At 30.9% G+C, this 23,194-nt stretch overlaps 1 protein-coding gene across 1 annotated transcript; it reads right to left on the bottom strand.

The window, feature by feature from the left end:
• Positions 1 to 2,957: 2,957 nt before the first annotated feature.
• LOC143074155 (uncharacterized) lies at positions 2,958 to 22,712 on the bottom strand. Its single transcript, XM_076249704.1, has 6 exons — positions 22,624 to 22,712; positions 22,220 to 22,293; positions 20,189 to 20,354; positions 17,657 to 17,944; positions 6,194 to 6,236; positions 2,958 to 3,093 (listed from the first exon to the last, which is right to left on the bottom strand). The coding sequence occupies exons 2-6, from the start codon at positions 22,253 to 22,255 to the stop codon at positions 2,958 to 2,960; spliced, it is 669 nt and encodes a 222-aa protein (XP_076105819.1). The 5' UTR covers positions 22,256 to 22,293; positions 22,624 to 22,712.
• Between the last annotated feature and the right edge of the window lie 482 nt (positions 22,713 to 23,194).

The raw sequence follows: 23,194 nt of genomic DNA on the forward strand, positions 1-23,194 counted from the left end.
CATCGCACTTGAGCGTAACCATCATAAAAATAGCAATTAAAAATGATATACACATTATATAGGTTAAAGTGTCATGTGAGGTCATTTAAGTTTAAAATATAAACAAAACATTATATAGAATACTTTCGAACTAATCGGCTTATTAAGCAATTTAATTAGGTACTTTTTATATATTGCACTTCAATGATTGTCCAATTCCGAGATCTCCTTTCATATAAATTCGTAGATCTGCTTGCATAGCCAGACAGGATTGTTTATAACATATGGTTGTAAACGGAAAATATGCTATTAACTTACTTTTACTTTTTAACCACCATTGTATTCTTAACCTTTGTAGAATGATATATGCCATGACTGAAAAAAAATATGATGCCATGACTTTTTGATTTACAAATTTCAAATGGCCGGGTTAGACTTGAAAATGATAGACATTTGAAACAAAAATGAAAAAGTTCGAATAAAGCGATTTAATTAGTCGTGTTTGTTATCCATCATTGCAAAACCCTTGATGCCCCCTAATATTGTATTGTCACAGATCTGGTTATCTATGGATAACATTTGTGTGATCAAGCTGTTGAATTAAAGTGTTATTACATCATGTAAATAGGAAACGACATTAAAGATGTACTTAGGTGAGGTTTTGGAATTCCGGTAAAATTTTCGGACTCCTTGGTGTTTTTCCGTACAAAACAAGGTAAAATATTTTGTCCCATAACACCTGTTTATTTTTTTCATATAAGACTAAATAGCTCATGAAAGGTCATTTACCAAAATTTTAGAAGATTGTTAATTTTTTTTCTTTTGTTTTGGGACACAAATAATACCAATGCAAACATAAGGTAAAAGACAGAGTCAGCCTTTTCCCGCCATATTTTAAATCTCAAATATCTCGAAAAGGAGGTCCATGATCTATCAATATTTTTAGCTTATTCTTATCCTTAAAGAATGCTCTACCAGTTTATGGTATCAATTTTAAATTCTTGATTTATCAATTTTCACAACTTTTTGGAATTTTGGATCCTTAATGCTCTTCAACTTCGTTATTGTTTGGCTTTATACATATTTTGATATGAGCGTCACTGATGAATCTTATGTAGACGAAACGCGCGTCTGGCGTACTAAATAATAATCCTGGTACCTTTGATAACTATTCAGCTTACCTCACCTAAGTACATCCTTAATGTACCGTTCAAAACAATATATTCATAATACGATGAATGATCTCATAATACTTTTTGAAGATCTTGAAATGATACAGAAAAGGTTCACTGATAAAAGTATATTTATTTTACAATCTTAATTGGTTTTCAAATCATGACAAACCTGATTATTTGTGTTGCATAAAACTTAAACTTACCGTAGAGAAAAACGACAGCTATCATGAACATTAGTAAAATTGTGGTAATGTATAAACACTTGAGTCTATGTCTCTTACCTGCAACGAGAACGAATGTTTAAATAACATTTTCATATTACATGAGTATTTCTATTTCTATACACTTTTATCAAGATAATAGTATAACATATATAGTTTTGGACTTTTATATATGATTGTGTACGATTATATTTGAATAGAAAAAATTAAAGGAAAATGAGTTGATCTTATCTGTGTCTCCCTATATTGTGCAGTTCTTCTTTCTTTACAAGTCTATAAAGAACTGTGCTACATGTCTCGATCCTCCACATGTAACTAAAAACTATATCTTCTTCACACGGATCTATTAACGAAATTGTCCAACCACAACTACAACATTGACTACTTAATGTAAAAAAGATCATATTTTCACTTTTCTGTATAGTATAAAGTCAGATTAGTACTGTTACTGTTACTGATATTAAAAGTATAAAAACCAAGTGCTATAATTCCATACTGGTCGAATAAAAGAGGGGAATATTAATGTAAGAACTTTTAAACTGCCTATACAGAACTGACACCAGCAGTGGATTTGACCTAGCTATTTTGAATAAACTCATCATAGAAACCAGGATTTCTAAATAGTACGTCACCTATTTCTGTGCAAAAGTTCGTTTTGAAAATGACACAAGTAGAACACAAAGTATGTAAGCCCTGTGGTGAGCAACAAATTGTAATTTTATACAAGCATATTTTTGTACATTTTAGTTCAGTGAAAATAAAAACATTGTCTCAAAGAACAATTATTTATTCTGATTTTTTTAGGGCTAATATCCTTAAAGTTTATATTGATAAAATCCGTTTGTTTTTTTTAGAAGATTAAACTCTCAATCTAGACGACTTTTTACGCTTCTGTCACCGCACTACCAAGGTTAAGTATTGTGTGGTCAAGTCCATAGCTCAGATACTATAAACAAAACTTCTTCCATATTTTATGTATGGCATGGCAATATGTGCATGTCCACCTATCAGGTGTCATCTGACCTTGAACTTATGTTCATGGTGCAATAGTCACAGTTGAGTTTTTTTAGTGTTTTGGTATTTTTGTCGTATACTATATGCAATAGGTCAACTATATTTGGTCTATAAAAATATATCATGATAATACAATTGGGAAAGGAAATGGGATATATGTGATGTAAAACCTGAACATGTCAGTCTTGTAGGTTTTATTTGACCTTGTTCTCATTGTGACGGTTCATTGCTGGGTGTGAAGTTTTTTTGTGTTTTAGTCTGGAAGGATTGTAAGGTGTATATGTCTGTCTGGCATGTATCATCTGACCTTGACTTCATTTTCGTGGTTCATTTAACTCTAAATTCCATTTTAAGCAAGATGAAATCGTGATAAATTGTTGATGACGTCACAGCCGTTGACAAATTATGTACATGAAGTGAAAGAAAAGGCCCTGTCAATCATTCAGAAAACACGTTACATCTCAAATATAATTATTGGTCTATGTTTAGTTTTCTTGGTTAAGTCTATTTCTTAGAAACTCTGTTCATCGTACATCATGTACATGGAAACATAGGTCCCGGACATAATTCAATTGTCAAGAAGAATAATTTGTGTAAATATTAAAAATATCCTAATTTTGTTATGAAACTTACCATTGTAGTCATCATCTGCGTTATTAAATCGGTCTAATACAAATGTTGTTAACACGTGATTGTCTGCCAACCTAGTTACAAAAATATGAATTCGAAATGTAACAATTGCTCAAAAAACTATTCGATACACAACAACATGATCAAGACTAGCAGAAAACACTATATCAACAGACCAACAAAAAAATGAACTCTACTTCAAATATGAAGTTTATGTCGTTATTCTTTAGTCATTAAATATAAGTGTTAAGTTTTGGTCTTTTTTTTTTACATTTTTATCAAAATTTTAATCTTTCATTTGGTTTTTATCCGAATGAAAACATATATATTAAACAGACAATTCCCAAAATATGGGTAAATTTTATAATAAAATGGTGTCTATACCAATCGTTTATAAGGTTTGGTGTGCATTTGATCATTTTAAAGTTATAAACTATGTATATGTTTATATTTAAAAATTAAATGTTGAATGTTGCTATTTTAAGACATTATATAAATGAACTGAACAGCCATTTCACAAACGAATGATCGGTATGAATGCATTCCAAACCTCCCGGAGTCACCGTCGACTTTTGGGATGCCCTGACCACTCTAAGTCAGATCTCAATCGACTGACCATGACAATCATAGACCCCTTTGCTTGGTCTATGGAGGATAAAATCACTCTGGAATATTTTTTTTTATAAGAAAATTAAAAACTATGGCACCAATTAAGATAAATGAATAGATGTTGTTCGAATTCTCATAGTGCTTAACATTTATGTTATACTTCTTTTTACTGCAAAATCTGTTTCTTAATCTTTGCCAAATGTAATTGTTTTGTAATTATACCACTTTACATTGCTTGGTTCAATTCATTTTGGAAGAATTGATAAGAACACAGTCATGTTAAAATATTTAACCGTAGTTAAAATTTATCATTATTTTTTTTTAATCATTATCGAACTGCTATTTGTTAATACGCAGCCTCTGTTGTAATTATTCTACCGTTGTCAAATGTTCAATATTATACAATCGTATATCGGTCAGTGATGTTAATTGGGAATGTATATCCACCCAATCGCTGTAGTAGCATCGTGCTGTCGCCCCTTTTTAAATTTTAGAATTGATCTACTCTTATCGGACATTTTTATTTTTATTTTAACCTTACCATGCGGAATTGTTTTCAGAAAATGTCTAATTTTCGTTTATTTGCAAAAATATGCAAATTATATGCAAATGAGCTTAGCCCTGTTGCTGTAGCATATTGATTCCTTTAAATCTAATGTAGATGATCACGGGGTGGGGTCGTCGGGGTGAGGAGTCTGGGGTGGGTGGGAGAAAATTTGCCCCAAAGTGGGTCATCAGGTGCAAAAAGCGTAAATTTTGCCGATTTTTCATCCTTTCTCTTGACCCAGAAGACCCAGGGATGCTGGTAAAGGTATCCAGCTGTAGCCTGCATGTAGAGTGGACCCTAGTTAACAAATTGACCCCAACAGTTGTTAGGGCGGAGTGAACCTGATCTTGGTTCAGAGTGGACCAAAAATACTGAATTTCACGATTTTTGTCGATTTTTGACTTCGAATGGACGTAGTTGTTTCCAATGCGTATTTCAATAATATAATGATCAGTAGTTATATGGCCGTGGGTTTGCACTATTTTTGCAAGTTTTATGCCTCTGAACTTCTTGTGTAAAATACAGATGTGAAGCCCATCCCTCCAGAGTTGGGTTTGATTACTTTCAATGTAATTGATTAAATTACAATTCCTATGTCATTTGTACGATTAAATTAAATTAATGATTACATCATTTCTGAAAGTGTCTGATCAAATAATGATTACATTGGCAAAGTAATCATGATTACATCTGATTACAATGAATTTTGAAAAAAAACATATTAAATGAAGTGAATGAATAAAAGTTTAATAAACTATAGCATTTTTAGAAAGGACTATGTTTCATATATTGTAAAATGATAACTTTTAACTTAATCTATTTAAAAGAGCACAAAAGTAAACTACATACATGAACATTGTGTCACTGGTATTAACCCATTACACTTTATCATCATTGATCTCTGATTTTTTTTACTTCAATTGAATAAAGCTTTATAAAGAGTTTGCTCTTTGTTTCTTCTAACCTCTTCCAGACTTTATATGTATTTCAATGTGCAGTTTATGGAAGTTGAAATATGGATGAAATAAAGTTACCAGTAAAAATATATGTAAAATGTACTAAAGTACAAAACATCATTGCATCTTACATGTTCAGTCCAAAATACATATAAAATTTTGCTTATTTTAAACAAATTTTTCCAACTTATAATTTTGTTTGTGCTCATTAGAGAATCTTTTATGGATCCTGACCCGTTCACACACCTGGTCAGGATCCATAAACAGCAAATACGGCAACCCGAGTACAGACAAATTCCGTTGAGCGAACATTTAGACATTTGTGCGGGAGGAAAATTCAAAATTTTCCCGTTCTTCAAATGTACGGAACCAACAGAAGAATACCGTAAAGAACTAGAGAGAAAATTCATAAAAGTGTTTGACGCCAAGCTTAATGCTTAGTAGTTACATGAACAATAACGTCGCGTCATACTACTAATATGTTACGAACAATGACGTTACGTCATAATACTAATGTGTTCCCCATAACGACGTTCATAGTCTTGAAAAGTCCCAAGATGGATAAAAGCGCTAGACAATGCTGCTTTTAAAACTCTTTTTGTGTATTTAATTTTTAATATATAATTCTGTACACTGCTTGAAAAGAAACTTTTTTTGTATATATATATTCGCAAATTTACAGATCTAACATTGTTGGGTTGATGTTTAGACGAGTTGTATATACATTATGTACACAGCCATGTATCACCATCATTGATGGCGATCCGATGGATACATCTGTTGTAGGGTTGTCACTGACTCAGACGTACTTATATTTTATAAGTATAATATTAAAATTGATTATCAAGTACATGTACCTCTTAAACGAAATGGATTCCCTTTAGGAACTACGATATGAATATCGTATCACAAATTAAAATAGTTTTATCACAACGGCCAGCGTAATTGATGTACTGCTCGTAATCTGAAATTTATTGTTTGCGATTCCGAATTTTAAAGTTTTATAGGTAATCATTTAAAATTTGAAGACTAAAATAGCATGTAAGTTAACATTACACTTACGATCTGGTTAACAGTTCATCCCTATCACTGGGACACTGCTTATCTGTAATAATAATAAAAAACACCTAGTAGGTAATTCTAAAAAGATATACTTTCTTTGTCTAAAAGTTAAAAAAAAATACAGAATTGCCAAGCATCAACTTAACCTTTGCAACACATACACTTGCATATTAAATAATGACACATATCATTTTTTTTTTTAAAAACATATAAACGTTTTATTCCAAAATATTTCCTGTGTACAATTACCTTAGTCGTCCAGGATCAGACTAAGGGTCCCTGTTTACAAAATGAAAAAAAAGTAGTCCATTTTTAACCTTGGATTTACATTTAGTGTAAAAAATATAACCATATGATGTAAGAAGCATCTAACAGTTCTATACTTTAATTTCAAAATAATAAGTAAATAAGTATAGGATACCCACATAAAAGATGTGCATTTACTACAATAACCATGATAGGCTAACACTTTTTTTTCATTTTTTTTTTATACAATCATTATTCTAATACTATAAACCATAAAAATGTACTTTGACTCAAGCTGTATATTAAATGTCTAAATTTTCATTATAACAGACTCCAATTTTGTCTTATCAATGATATCAACGCCTTTCAAAAGAAGAACAAATTTTAGATTATATTTCAAGTTTTGCTTCCAGATTTTATAAATATCTTGATGTGTTTTAGGCGTTTTGTTTTATTGAATTCCTAATTTTTCATAGTGTCCCTTTAAAATATATGATAATTATGTTTTAAAAATTTTTCATATTTTAGTTCTCCCTTGTTTTTATCCAATAAAACCTCCTTTTCATCAAAAGGATTATTTATTTCTATGTTTGATTTGAATCTGAAAAATCAGCTGCCTATCAATTTCATTACAGCTAATGAAATCTGTAGAGTCTAAATTCCAAATGTCCTGGATAGTTGTGATACCACTTTTTAAAAAAGAAGAGTAGAACAATGGTTTATTTTTGAAACGAAAAGAAGAGTTTCCAAATATCCTCGTATTTAAAATAGCACTTTTATATGGAGGTATTTCAACATTTTGAATAAATCCTGACCACGTATTTATAAGTTTCTGATAAACCTGTGGTAGTTGGTTCATATCTAAACCATTTAAGGTGGTATGGGAGTCTAAAATAAAAATTATAGAATTAGTTCATATATTGCCAAAACGTAGTATCTATTGATATATGTTGAAATATATAATAAAAATGATAGGTCACCGCGCATGTTCTCAAGCTACAGGACGCGACAAAATGACCCATTTTGTAAGGATTATACAGGAAAAAACACCATTTTGTGGTTAGAAACTAAGCAAAATGATAGAATTGTTAAATACGTAAGGAAAAGATAGCTTTCAGACAATGCTTTGAGAATTTTAAAAGAAAAGATAGGGTCACCGTGAGTTTTTTCCGGCTAAAATACAAAATAGGAAAATTCCATGTAGAATCCTTCAGAAAATGCACTAATTTAGAGTTACCTCCCCTTAAAATGGCAATTTTAAAAAAATTAAATAACAAACAAAAATAATCAACATTTGCAAAAATATTAATTTTCATAAGTTATATTCTTTTAAATTGCTTCTTTTACATGAAAATTCATATTAAATATCTGCATTCCTGCATCAAATTTTGCTGAATTGATAGAAAATCTGGACCTTTGGTTCACTGTTTTTTAAAATCCAAGATGGAGGAAGACACCCATACCACCTTAAACTTGAACATTCACATACCAAAAAAAAACATCATTATATTTTTCGTCAAATTTCCGAAGTCAATACTTACCGATCGCATTCCAGCTTTCCAATGGCTCTTGAATTAAACGATATACAAGTTTTGTTTGTTTACTTTTATAAACGTATCTATACTTACCATTCCCATCTCCCCTTTTATTTCGTCTAAACAACAGACATTTCTATATATGATTCACATATAAAATTCTAAATTATATTATTTAGCTCTTTAGTATATTTATCCGGAGCTTCTCGTATTTCGATCTCGTAAGAACAAAGAGAAAGTATCATATGTTTTACTATAAGTGTTTTACCTTTAAATGTAAGCTTCCTACTTTTCCATACATGTATACAATTTTTAACTTTTTCTATTATTTTTCTCCAAATATCATCGTCATCTATATCATAACCATGACATACCCCTAATGTTTTAACATTGCCTGTGATCCATTTGATTTTATCAAATTTTAATCGTTTTCTTTTAGAAACCCCTAATAGTAAGCCTTTTGTTTTATCATAGTTTATTTTAGAACCCGAAGCTTTTTCGTACAAGGACAAAATTTTAAAAGTATTTTCTACAGATTTTTCATTTTTATTAAATACCTGGGTGTCATCTGCAAACATACATAATTTGGTTTCTATAAAGTTCCCTCCCCTCCTGGTAATTTTCATCCTTCTATTTTAATGTCACCCCTTATCGCACATGCCATGGGTTCAGCTTGTATGATATACAAGAGATGCGCTATTGGACGCCCTTGCCTAGCGGAGCGAGTAATAGAAAAGTATCTTGATACAAACCCATTAGTTTTGATACACGTACTAGCATTGTATAATAGCATCTTTATCCATGCTCTAAATTTCCCGCCAAATTCATTTTTTTCCAATACAAAATCTATCCATTCCCATTCAACCCTATCAAACGCTTTTTGTTGATCCAAAAATAATATAATTCCTTCTTCATCTTCGTTGTCAATATATTCTATAATGTCCTGAATCATTCGGTTAGCCTCTCTTATATTTCTACCTTTAACAAACCCCTTCTGATCGGTATGAATAATTTTAGGCAATACTATTTTAAGTCTTTCAGATAGAATCTTTACAATAATTTTATAATCACAATTTAGTAAATTAGTGGTCTCCATTTTTTTATATTTTTTCTTTCCCCTCCTTTATGTAATAAGGTTAAGACCCCCTTATGTTGAGACTTACTCAATATAGAATCATTAAAAATTTCTTGTAGTAAACTAAAGAAATCGTCTTTTATTATATCCCAGGATAAAACATAAAATTCTGATATTATACCATCTTCGCCAGGTGATTTGTTTTGTTTAAGTAATTTAAGTACCTTTATTACTTCAGAGATATTTATATCTCTATCTAACATCTCTTGATCTTCCTTACTTACCTTGTCTACGATAAATTGACAAAGTTGTTAACCCGCTGTCTTGTCTCACACGTTCGTGGCAAAAAGTTTAGTATAAAATTTTACTTGTTCCTATTAAGATTGAAGCAATGTCACATTTATGCTCACCGTTTTCTGCTTTTACAAATTGCCATAGTTTGTTCTGCCCATTTTTCTTTTTTAAATTGAAAAAGTATTTTGTCGACTTCACCCCGTCTTCGGCCCATTTAGTTCTTGATCTAATTTTTGCGGAGACTGTTTTTTTAGTATAATATTCCTTAATTTTATTTTCTAATTCAAAAATTTTGTCACATGATTTATTTGATTCGTTTAATTGAAGTTTCAATTTTTCAAGCTGTTTTTCTAAAACAACGACATTATTTTGTTTTGATAAACGGTTTAGTTTTTGACTAATTCCCATGGTCAAAAATTTGATTTTTGATTTTGTTACATCCCACCACTCTTGAATGCTATTGAATCGGTTCTTGCTTTTGACCCAATTTTCCAAAAACGTTTTAAATGCATTTGAAAATTTATCAGTCTTATTTGTATTTAGATTCATGATCCACATTCCCGGTCCTCTTTCAATATCATATAATTTTATTTTTTAAGTAACTATGTCATGATCACTAAATGGAAATATGATTATACGTGTGTTTAAAACTTTGCAGCTAAGGGATTTCGTACAAAAAATATAATCTATTCGTGATTTTGAGTTGCCTCTTTGAAAACTATACCGTCTATTTGTTGGAAATTTAGATCGCCATATATCATAGAAATCCAAATGCAATAGAAGATTTTTCAACTCGTTTAAGCCTGCATCATCATTTTGGTGTGAAGGAGACCTATCTACATTGTAACTTTCTATCTAATGCACAATTAAAATCTCCTAAAAAATATTATAATGATATGAGCCATCATCTGAATACAAGTCATTTTTAAAGTTTTTCAGGTTTTCAAAAAAATGTTTCCCCTTATTTGGGGTGTACAAATTAAATTATGATAAACTGCAGTGTTTGTTTTAAATTCACCAACTTGCATTCTACCTTTATCATCTATCATTGAGACATCACAGCTAAGCGTAAATTTGTTTTTTAATAAAATTCCCACACCTCTCGATTCGTTTGTACCACAATTCCAGAAACTTTCACCACCCCCATATTCTTTTCATTCTTTGCTCCAAAGCCAAGTTTAATCCTGTGTACAATGTGCTTCTTGTAAGCAGACAAGATCTATATTTTGTGAAAAAAATCCAATTAAAAACTAATGTACGTTTTTTAACATTTCTTAATCCATTTACGTTTATTGATGCTATTTTTATACTCATTGTAGAAGTTTGAAAAGGTAATTTTGTTTACTTCTGATGTAACGTATAATGACAATTGATGATCTTTAATTTTGTTTCCAAACAATAGACTTTTGACTTCATGAAGAGTAATTATCTTTACGTAAAATTTAACACATACATGTACACTATATACACTACATATCACATATATTGCGTTTGTATTACCGTATTTGGTTAAACGTAACAACCTATCATAAATATTAAATAATTTGACTTTATACTGCTCACCTTTCCTGAAACAGTTATTTTTATACATATATGATATATGAAATGAAAAACTACAATCTACAATCAATAGAAACAATATACAAATATGATGTTTGCAAGTAGTGGACATATTTACAAAATTTAAAAACTCAGGCATGCATTTTTTTTTCAATTTTAGGTTTTTGATTTCTTATTAACATAATACAGTTTGGTTTGACATATTTTGAATTAAGCTTTTTTAGGTTCAGTATTGGAACGTTTGCTCATTCTATCCGCGGAGGTAGGTGTGGTTGTTCAGTCACTTCTCTTTCCTTTTGGGTCCATTGGTGTGTGTAGTTCCTGTACACACGGTTTCAGAGGATGAAGAAAATCGTCAAGTTTTCTGTTAATATGTTGTGCACCGTCAGTGCTTATATGCACACCGCTGTTGTCGGCTTTGTCAAACAAAGATCTGATGATTGTTCCATTTTTATAGAACAGATTCTCTAAATCAACATAATCTACATTATCTTCGCGAGCGCACAATGTTCTTAGAAACTTGTTAACGCTTGTTGCCGATTGGTTTAATCTGTTCATTTGCGCACTGTTACCTTTACGTGGTATGATGCTACAAAGACCAACATGCGACTCTGGATTGGCGGATTTCACTTGAGCCACTGCTTTTGTCACAAGTAAATTTATTTGGTGACTGTCATCCTTATGTTTACTTATATCATTTGTACCGAGACAAAAAGCAACCTTATCAACTTTGAAACTATCAGTTTTCTGAACAGTAATGTCTAAAATTTGTGTGAAATTTTCAAAATTTGCACCTGATTTTGAAGCATTCAATAAATGTTCATCAGTTTCGCCGAGTCTTGTACAATTGGACGCGCCAATAAGGACATTTAGAGTATCTTTAGTGTCATTTTTTCCACTTTCGGAAAAGGTGTCGTTATCACAAACTGAATGTGTATCTGAGTGTGCATCTAATTTAGTTTCTTGTCTACCCTCAATTATTTCCGGACCATGCTTACTATAACCTTGATTTTCTTGGTCTTGCTTAAAACGTTCACAATCTCGTCTAGAATGCCCATTTCTGTTGCAGTAAAAGCAATACGGTTCATTTGTGCAAGCATTAGCCAAATGACCAATAGCAGCACAGTTATAGCACCTTCGCTCATTCATAATTTTTGGACGATCTTTACATTGATATGAGGAATGACCGATCAACTTACAATGATAGCATGGTGTTCGGTGATTGTCAGCAAATAAGCGAACTTCAAAGCGGCCTAGGCTAGTTCTGAGAGGAAGCACAGGCTCACAGTTCAATATATCGATATACCTTGCCCCATTTTCTATTTCGGTCCCTTTTATATAACCTCTTTTAACAGAGCCGGGAACAATTTGACCAAATCGAATCATTTGTGCAACAATATAACGATCATCAAGCTCGTACTGAGCGTCTTTTATGGTAACATGTGTTATTGACTTTTATACATCAAAAAAGTTAACTGACCTGTTCCTTAGTGTTATACCATTTACTACCAACGTATCTTTTGACTCTACGTCTTTAAGAGACACAATACATTCTTTTTCTGTAATTTGTATAGATCCAATATTGTTTATATTGATTTGCTTACTTATTTCTGTTAGAATTTCATCGTGTTTTATCCCTTTGAAACCTTTGGTGTAAACATGTATGGATAAGTGTGTGCTTACCCTCGACATTTTTTCGTGAGTAGAAATTAGGATGTCACAACAGGACACATAAACAAAGTCAAATTATGCATATAATGTGCAAAATGTCATTATCTTTGTTTTTTTAATCTTTTAAAGAACAAATATATGAAAATCTTGAAAAAATTGGCACCAGAAATATCCAATATAAGGAGTTTAAATTAATTTTCCACTGCACAAAAACTCACACGTCCATTTACAAAGGGACATCACTCTACATCCATCACACATATCATTACATAGTCAGACCAACCTTATTTTGTCACGAACACATATTCATTATTTTCTTTACGGTTTCCGCTTGATCATATTATCAATTTTGACAGTAAGATATGTAAAGAATCAGGTTTAATCTAACAGTATTATCTTGATTAGGCATTTCATACTAATTCTAACGCTTGGTATTTGGAATGGAATGGACAAGGTACAATTTATAGATGTTACTACACATATATACAGACGTATCTAATTATAAATACATAATGAGTGCATGCTTCTAAAAATAAAATAGCATCATGTAATTATAACGGAGACATACATCAATGGTTATTTCTGTACACTTAAAAATACACCATACATTGTTATAAAATGATCTTGTTTAATATCTACCAAAAAATAACACATCCCAAAACGAAAGCTGTTATTCATCAAGTGAGGGGAGAAAACTACAAATCCCCTCGGGTAGAAGTTATGAATCAGATCTACTCTATCATTTATTCAGAATTTACTCATACATGCAAGTAAAACAACAAAAATACTGAACTTCAAAGAAAAAAATTCGAAACGGAAAATCCGTTATCAAATAAATGTCAAAATCAAACGTTCAAACACATCAAACGAATAAATAACAATTGTCATATTCCTCACTTGGTATAAACCTTTTCCTCTGTAGGAAATGGTGGATTAAACATGGTTTTATAGCTAGCTAAACCTTTTCACTTGTATGACAGGGGGTCTCGATGGTCTAAAAGTGTTTCCGCTACTGTTATCGCTAGCAAGTCAACACTGAGGTTGTGAAATCGAAACCTACTCGTGCGGATGCACTCGACTCCAATCTTAATTGGCAAGGACTGTTAGTTTTCCTATCGAAGGTCGGTGGTTTTTATTGGGAATTTCGTAACTTATAAACACTAAACGCCATATCATACTGAAAAATACTGTAGCCCTAAAGAGGTGCTTAAAAGTTGCGTTAAAACACTAACAATCAATTAATCAGTATTTAATGACAGTCGCATTTAATTTTATTATATTGATAAAGTTGAAACATACTAATAAATACTTAAAAAGTAATTAACAAAAGAAAAGGTTGATATGTATAAAGCAAAAAGATTTAAAGAAAGGGAACACAAATTACCTGAGTACGGTAGAAACCTATACTGTTACTACTGGAGTAACTAAGCAAGAGTTCAACAATTAGCATTTGCTGAAACGATTAAGTTTAATATAAAAAGAAGATGTGGTATGATTGCCAATGAGACAGCTCTCCACAAGAGACCAAAATTACACAATGATTAACAATAATAGGTCACCGTACGGCCATCAACATTGAGCAAAGTCCATACCGCATAGTAAGTCATAAACGGCCCCAAAATGACAATGTAAAACAATTCATACGAGAACACTAACGGCCTAATTTATATAAAAAAAAATTACGAAACACAAATATGTAACACATAAACAAACGACAACCACTGAATTACAGGCACATACATATATAAGTGACGGGGTTAAACATGTTACCGGATCAAAACCCTTTCCCTAGCCTGGGACAGTGGCAAAACCGTACAACATAAGAACGAACGATAAAAAAATCAGTTAAAAAAAGCTTAACTCATCAGATGGACAAACATACAAGCAGTTAAATGACAGCTAGTTCAAAGCCACAAATAACTAATAAAAAATCATGAATCTAAGACTAAATTATCAATCCGTACACATTCAACATTCAATGGATTTATTATAAAGACGTCATAAACAGTCAGAGAAAACATGACTGTGTGCAATGCCAAGATACAAGTATTGACAGATTTTAGATCCATGAATGTGTATAACATACAAGTAAACACGTTTGACCAAGAACGGACTAAAATCAGAAGTAAATGCCAATACAAAACGTGCTATTCAATATGTAACAAGTAAATTATAAGTATTTCGATATTACACAATAACTTTTGAATTTCAAACAAAAGTTGCAGCTTTAAAATACGATTGAAGCACAGAAAACACAGAAAACAGTATAAGAAATCAAATCTAATATGATAGAAATTTTGCATTCCATTTTTCAAAAGAAAAACTGAAAGGGAAATTCAATTCAGCTTAATTTAACGAATATACAGACAATAGTTTAAGAAATTCCAAGAAAAAAAAATGTAATATTTTAAACAATTTTCCAGATAATTTCAAGACGTATACATGAATTGGAAACAGTCATTACTAGGTAGCAGTAGTTTATATATCCTTGAAAAAAATCCGGAGTTTCAAAATACAAATGTTCCAATATCGAAAAAAACAAATAAAGTCATCATAGTAAAAATAAATATCAATTACATAACTCTGCAGAATAAATTCCTGACTGTTACAACAGAGTGTACAAAAAGTTGTTCGATCAGATTGGGCATTTAAAATATCAGATGCAATCAATAGAAAAAGATAAAAGCAGGTAGAAGAAACTAAATGACAATTTAGTCAATTTGTAGATGCAAACAACTTTAATCTGTCCATACATATTAATCTGTCGTATGAACAAAATCAGGAATTTGACACCCCCCCCCCCCCAAAAAAAAATAAGAATCAAAAAGTAATACCATCTTGACAATTTTGAAGTAACAGGTCGGTCGTTTTATCAATTTGACTGACTGGACCTACTTGCATATTAAAAAGAAAAAATAAGAACAACTAACTGACTTATAATGCAATGGCTTAATTGTGTTATACCTTCAAATTATAGTATGTCACATCCAGTTGCATACGAAAATAGGTCGAACAAAAATATTCCCTAGAATTTGACATTTTTTGATAATTGATCCTTTATTTAATTGCAATTAAATATTTCTAGTTCATAAACATTATATATTTTGGGTACTTCAAGAGCGATATTTGGGGTTTCTATTGAAAATTTTGAAACCTTGAGGTTACCTGGTAACTTAAGCTTGTAGACAAGTTAAAAAAGGAGAAGATTTGATTGGTTAACTTCAACTGATGGTTATTTTCTTATTTGCAATGAAATGTTATGTGAATTTTTTTTCGAAAGTAGTAGACAGAATTAAAAAATTACTCATGTCAATTTTTGTTTAATTTAAAACAAAGAGAAATTCGACGTAATGTTTTAAAGTGCAAATTTTACTAATAGGGGGAAATCAATGGTTGTATTAATATTACACCTTCTTAGGCTCACATCTGAAAATTCTGAAAAAAATTATACAAGTTATAAATAAATGGGGAACAATCATTTACCAAATCATGTTCATAATCTTCTTTTTTTTTGTAAATGTCTGAAGGAATCAAGACGAAGAGAGAGAGAGATAGGCAAGGAGATGCGCAAGGTTTGTTCCAATCAAAATAATGACAATTTATGATAATTTTGCCATAGAATTCAACAAAGATGTTGTCGATAAGAAAATTCCTCATAGTGATAAGATCATTTTACAACGGAGCATTCTGCTTTTTACTTTATGTTAAAAAAAATGTGACGTACAGTTTCCAAAAGCAATTAATGTATAGCATATGCTACCATTGTTATTTTGAAAATCATAATGGATGATATACGATTAGAAGATCTTATAATTAAACATGGGGGAGAATGGTGTTACAAAGGGTTCAAAATTAATAAGTGCAACAGCCAATACCAGATCAAGGAATACAATGGAATATGTATTAAATAAAAACTACTAAAATTTTAATCGACTGAAACATTTATCTATGTGAAAAAACAAAATTCACTCAGACCTATTTACGGGTAAAAAAAAGATTAGTCGTCTGCTTTTAAAACAAAAAATGACCTATTGTTCACCCAGGGATGTCATCCTGCAGATTAAGACCACACACTTGTATGGTGTAAACATCGCCAGAAAAGAAAAGCCAATTTTGAGTTTTCAAACGAATCCTCTAAAGAATACAAAATTAAGTAAACAAAAAACTTACAGATATAGATAGTGAAAAAATTCAAGGACATGAAATACTTTCGAAATAATCAGAAATGTAAGTAAGACGAACTACAGGACAATATCTGTTAATACCTTTCATATCTAATAACACCAATATTGAAGAAACAGTATATACAGCTCCAAATGTGGGTACCATAGCACACAACAGTAGGTTTACAGAACAACAATTGAAATATATCTAAGAGAAAATCAGCTAAAAGGTTTGTATAGTCCGGAAGTAGATGAAGTGTGATTAAACATGTGGCGATACTGATTACATGTAAACTTGTCGTTTTGTAATTAACCTAATAGAAACAGTGGATTTTCTATCAATAAAAAATAAAGTATTCATATTTAGAGAAAATCATTTACTTTTAAAGAGGAAAAAGTACATTTCAAATTGGTTTAGTAAAAATATATGATGTGTTAAGAGTCACTATTTCTAATGTAAAACTGTTCGGTTTAAATCATAAAACATTTGTAAACCAATTTGTTGACTAATTTGATCTATTAATTGTTATTTTTATACAGTTAAAAAACGATTGTTAACATATTTTTTTAACATATAATATAAAATCAAACAGACCTAACAAATCACTCTGAACGAGTTGGAGATCTATCGATATCTATGTTTATTTTTATATCTGGTTATATGACCGTCGGCAGTCTTCGAAGATCACCTCAAAAATTAATGTAATGGCGTCTAGACATAAATACAAACGAAATACTTATACATAGTATCGGGACTATGCAATGTTCAATTTTTTTTAGACTTTTTGATAATTTGAATATGCGTTTATTGTGTTATAAGTCAAATGTTAGAATTTGAGTCAAATGGATGAACCTGAATTTAACAGCTTTTGTCCCTTATACAAACGAAGATACAGTTTCAGGCTTGTAATACACATACCTTTATCATTACAAGGAGTTTTGAGACAGGAACAATCTTCTTCCGAGGGTAAACAGAAGCAGTTGTTTTTTGGTTTGGTAACAAACTCATACCCTTTTGACAAGTCGCATCCACAGGTTATGTCACTTTTCCGACTCCCTGTTTGAAAGACGTAGTTTCCCTTTTCGTTACAAAATGACTTTTGAAACACACATTTGCTGCTACCATCAGTTGAGAATGGGAAAGGTTGATAGCGTTTGTAGTCACAAAGTGCTTTGTTGAAATACGGTTCGAATATAAGTTTGCTGCCTACAATGCAAATAAACAAATGTGAAAACCATTAGTTTTGCTTCCATTACATTGACAATATGGCATTAACTAGTTGCAAGTCAATATTGCGCATGCTAAACTAAATAAGAAACGAATGCAAACAATGGATTATTTAATTCGACGAATTTTATTTTGTTTTTTGCACACAATTGTAATTGATATATTGATGATAAATTTGGCCAAATTTAGGTAAACGTAGTTTCGATGAAGTATATCATTGTGGAAATTGTTAGCAACAGACAAAGAGGATTATAAAAAATGAGAATGTTTGATTTAGCGGACAAAAGAAGTCTGCTTATAAGAAAGGAAGAACAGTTTAAAACAATAAAAAAAAAATGCAAGATGTGTGAAATGGGTTGTCTCAACTTACTATGTCATCTCAATTATATTACTTGTTTTGTTTTTCCTCCATTTTGAAATAAAGCTATTGCATAGTTCATTAAATTTTAAAAACTGTAGCGTTGAAAGCTACAATGGTTTTTAATCTTAAATTCACATTTATCGGAACCTATTTGAAAACGATATGACGATTTTCATAATTTTATTGTTTTAAAAATTAGAATAAAAAAAATCGCTTTAACTCTTATTCGGATGCATAACAAAATTAATTTAAGCAAAAGAGCTTGGTGAAATCTACGAAATAAAATCATAAACAAATCCGCTAAAATTCATTTCTGCTTTTTGGCACGTAAAAGGCATTTCAAAAATTTCTGAAAGTTTTTCAATCACGCGAACCATCGAAATTCGTATACTATTATATTAAAATAAAATGTTTAGGTAGGTGTCGTTTTATTTTCTATTCTATTCCATTATTCGCATTTTTTCCTAATTACAGCAAGTCAACACGGTGACTCCTTAGTTACGAAATGTCAACTTTGGATTTTATTGTAGCTTACAAGAAAAACATGTAAATTTAAATGAGAAATGTTGGGTTTTAGAATTGAAAGAATTGATTACATTATTTACTAGCGGTTAATTACAAATTTATTCATGCAAGCAACATATTTATAAGAAGGTTTTATCTTTATCTAACATGGAGAAATACAGAACAGCCCCACACACCACATACCCACCATCGTTACACTTTTGTCATGACCGTATTTGTCTTATAACAATCGAAATAATTCATGGCAGCAATAGATTTGTTGTAAATTTACACATGGCCTGGACCGTGACATTTGTAATTGTATCCCTCGCTAACGCAAAGGATGAAGTTCCAATATCACGGCACAAACAAGGTGTAAATTTAAAACAAATATATGTTGTCCATGAATTATTTCTTTATTTATTTCGGTTTTCAAATTACATTCACCGTTAATTTTACAAGTATTTACGTTTACATGAGGAATATTTTATGGACTTCGATAACGATTTTCATTTCGTTTACCTTCCCGAAATGAATGAAACATGTAACGTAGTTATTAAAGTGAAATTCTAACGTGAATACAACGGCTAGAGTGTTTGCAAGTTGACACTTTAAAAAAATTAAAAAAAAAAAGTGTGTGATATGTTATATGCTTTGGACTTATAGATTAATAAAATGTAAGAAAATCCCATCCAAACATATAATACAAGTCAGAATCAATATAATACAAGTCAGAATCAATAGTTTACTACTCAGGAATATATACGACACAACAGCATGTAAATATTTACCCAATACTGGGGCTCAGTTATATGCGTCTACAATGACTTTGAGACATTTTTTTAGCGCTAGTGTTCTGTCAAAAGTACTAACAAAATCAAGAAAAGTTCAGTACAGTTAATGTCATTTTTCATGACAGGACGTTTTAAAACCCGATAATACATGATGGGATGTTCTAGTTTTTTAGAGGCGATACAAGTGCGATAAACTCTTGCATCGACTTCATTAGAACGCTGGTCGATAGTTGTCTCATTGGCAATCATACCTCATCTCGTCTTTTTATATTTAGACAAAACTTGATCAGATTAAATATCAGAGTGTTCACAAATAAATATATTATATAAATTGAAAATTTTGCCGAAACACATTTTACATTTTCAAAGACAAATGTCAATGATTAGTTACTCAAAATATAATCTAGGACTAAGATTGACGAAACAAAATATAGAGCACTTAATGTTGAGCAAACTTCACTGGTGTTCAATTATTGTGATTCGGAAGGGTAAAGTAAAATATGCATCATCATTAATATTCCACCAGTCGATGATTTTTATGAGAGACAATATTACATGTATTACCTGTGCTGCTATAATCCAGTCCATCGCAAGTCTCGTGATTCTTATTTCCTGGTGAACGAAACAAACACACGTATTGAGTATTACCACAGTTAAACTTTCTCCCTCTAAACCGCCATTCTGCTGCAACTGGGCATCTCACTTCATAGTCCGACTTCACAGTAATAACCTTCAAAATACCAAAAGCTTTGTAAATTAACAAAGACAGGTAGGCAGTCGGTTTGATATGTTTTGTCCGATACTCAATTTGCAACCGACTAAAAGTTTAATTGCGTATTACGCAGGAATATTCGAATTTATAGATATATCGACCTTCTATATGACAATGTTAAACCTATGTTAAATGTCTTGCAATGAAACATAACTTAATATTTATTGCCAATCAATTATTGAGTTCAAGAGTACATGGAGCCCTGCATTATATCGATAGAACAGTTTTCCTTTTTGAGCGTTTGTAAGGTTAACTGGTACTTAAAAGGACCCTTTGTTTCTTCATATCTTAAATAAGTTCATCACTCCTAAATTTGAATGCAACATCATGGACAAGTACATTTTGACTAATTTGAATAAAAGAGGTGGTATGATTACCAACGGAACAACTTCCCACAAGAGTCAAACTGACTCAAAAATTAACATCTGTAGGTCACTGTGCGGCCTGAAATTAGCATAGCCCATACCACATAGTCAAACAACAAAAGGCCTCGAAATCACAAATGTGAAACAATACAAACGAAAAAAAACAACGACCTAATTAATGTACCAAAAAAATAATAACGAAAAATAAATATTTAACACAGCAACAAATGACAACCAACGAATTACAGGCACCCATATACAGAATGTTAGCAGGACCAACGCCCGATCACCTTGGACAATGATTTTACCAAAACATATAACAAAGACACAGATCGTTTATAAGCCTGATACCTGTGATAACTGTTGGATAGATCTGAGAGTACTTGTAGCTACTGACAGCAAGGTCTTACCAAAAAACAACTAATAAAAAAATCACAATCAGTACACATTCAACATCCAATGGATTAAGTGTAAAGACGTCATCAACAATCAGATAAAAATACATGACCTTGTGCAATGCCAATATACAGGAATCGAAAGATTGTAGATCCATAAAGACTAATCCTTTATCAATATTTCGATTTGAGCGTCACTGATGAGTCTTATGTAGACGAAACGCGCGTCTGGCGTACTAAATTATAATCCTGGTACTTTTGATAACTACTAGAACAATAAAATTCAGTTTAATTTGTATTTACTGATAAGAATGTCAATATTAATACCAAAAAAAAACAATATTCAATACTCAATGACAGTGTTAGATTGGTAAATTTTAGAAAATATTAATTTAAAGGATAGATACGATTATATTACCAGACTGAGTATCGTTTCTAAATTTCCGGGCACGGTAAACAACATCTCCGTACAAGTGAGGGTATGCAATCCCGTTTGAAATAAGTAAGGTACAACCAAATTTCAAAACCAAATTTATATTTATACTCTTTCACCAAAGGTTTCATTTCTGAAAATGTGTTTGTTAGCTTAAGTAAACATTGACATTAAAACTAAAGCACTATTTGTTTGTTTGAAACTCATGAATTATTAAATCATTTCGAGTTATTACGGATAATTACGAGCTCATTGTGCCAAAATGCAAACATTAATTATCATTCGGATGTCGGTTCTTTTCTAAGTGTCAATAATTGATTAACAATATATTCAAAAGTTATGTTTTTAACTACTGAAAATATATTAAAACAAATTTACTTACCAGTTTGAGTATGTTAAAAAAAATTATCAGCGATCGTCAATTATTTTTTTCCATATTGATTGCAGTCTCGACAAAATATTCAATAACTTTAAAAATATAAGGGATAAGTGTAAATTCGTGTACCATCCCGCAATTCCAATACAGCCAGTTACTGGCGAAGTATTCTTAGAAAAGTCAGTTTACAAAAAGAACATTTAGAATGAAAATATGTCTCTTTAATCTCGATTTTATATATCTATTATACGAACCTTAAGAACAAAAATAATGCTTAGAATAATCTTCATTATCTAGCTTTCCTCTTCTGTAAAACTATGTTCTTCATCTATAATTTATAAAAAAAAAAACGAACAAATGAAGTTTAAAGTCAGCAGCTAAATAATAAATACTAGATAAAAGTTAACTCAGAAATCATTGCGATGATTTTGCTCGAGCCAATAAAACACCTTATTACTCGGATCTAAAATATTTACAATTAATCAGCTCTGTTTAAGTTGAAAGTATCTTTTGTTCCAATATTCGTTTTGTTCATAGGAAGGCTTTGACATCGTATTACATCTTTATTTGTTTTTTTTATTTTTAAATTCTGTTGTTTTTTTTAATTTAATTTTCAAAATTGAAATTGAAACGGCTCACATGTCAAAAAGACAATTACCTGACCAACGAACAGAATACCGCCAATGGTAATCAATTGGTCTTCAACACAGAAAGGCAATTCCTCATCCGGAAGCGGAGTTTAAACCTGCAAATGAAAAAATAAAAAAAAAGTACAAGCAAGACTAGCAAAGACAACAGGTTTATGTTACATTGTAAATTTATTTATGTTTGATCTCAATTAAACTGTTTATGCAACATTTTCAAGTAAAATTGATGTTATGCGGCCAGTGTATTGTTAAGGTCTCATTGTATATATGTACCTGACATAGGTCATTACAGAGAATTGTACATTATGCACCTTGAAAATGATTTACAATTAGTGTTTTGTTCTTTGTTTAGTATATGCTTTCTTTCTAATCCTAGTTGTCACGATAGCAAATACGAAATTAATCCTTTTTTTTTTTTCGTTTTTTGTTCAAAAACCATTAGTAAGAAATTTAGTTTCATCAAAGTTCTTTTCTTAAACATTTAAACGCACAAGATGGCAATGCACAGATGTGATATTAATAAATGAAAAAAAAACGTTATATCGTATTTTGAGATTCCTTTTGATATTAATCAATTATCAA

Source organism: Mytilus galloprovincialis, chromosome 5 (assembly GCF_965363235.1).
Source record: "Mytilus galloprovincialis chromosome 5, xbMytGall1.hap1.1, whole genome shotgun sequence".
Taxonomy (NCBI): domain Eukaryota; kingdom Metazoa; phylum Mollusca; class Bivalvia; order Mytilida; family Mytilidae; genus Mytilus; species Mytilus galloprovincialis.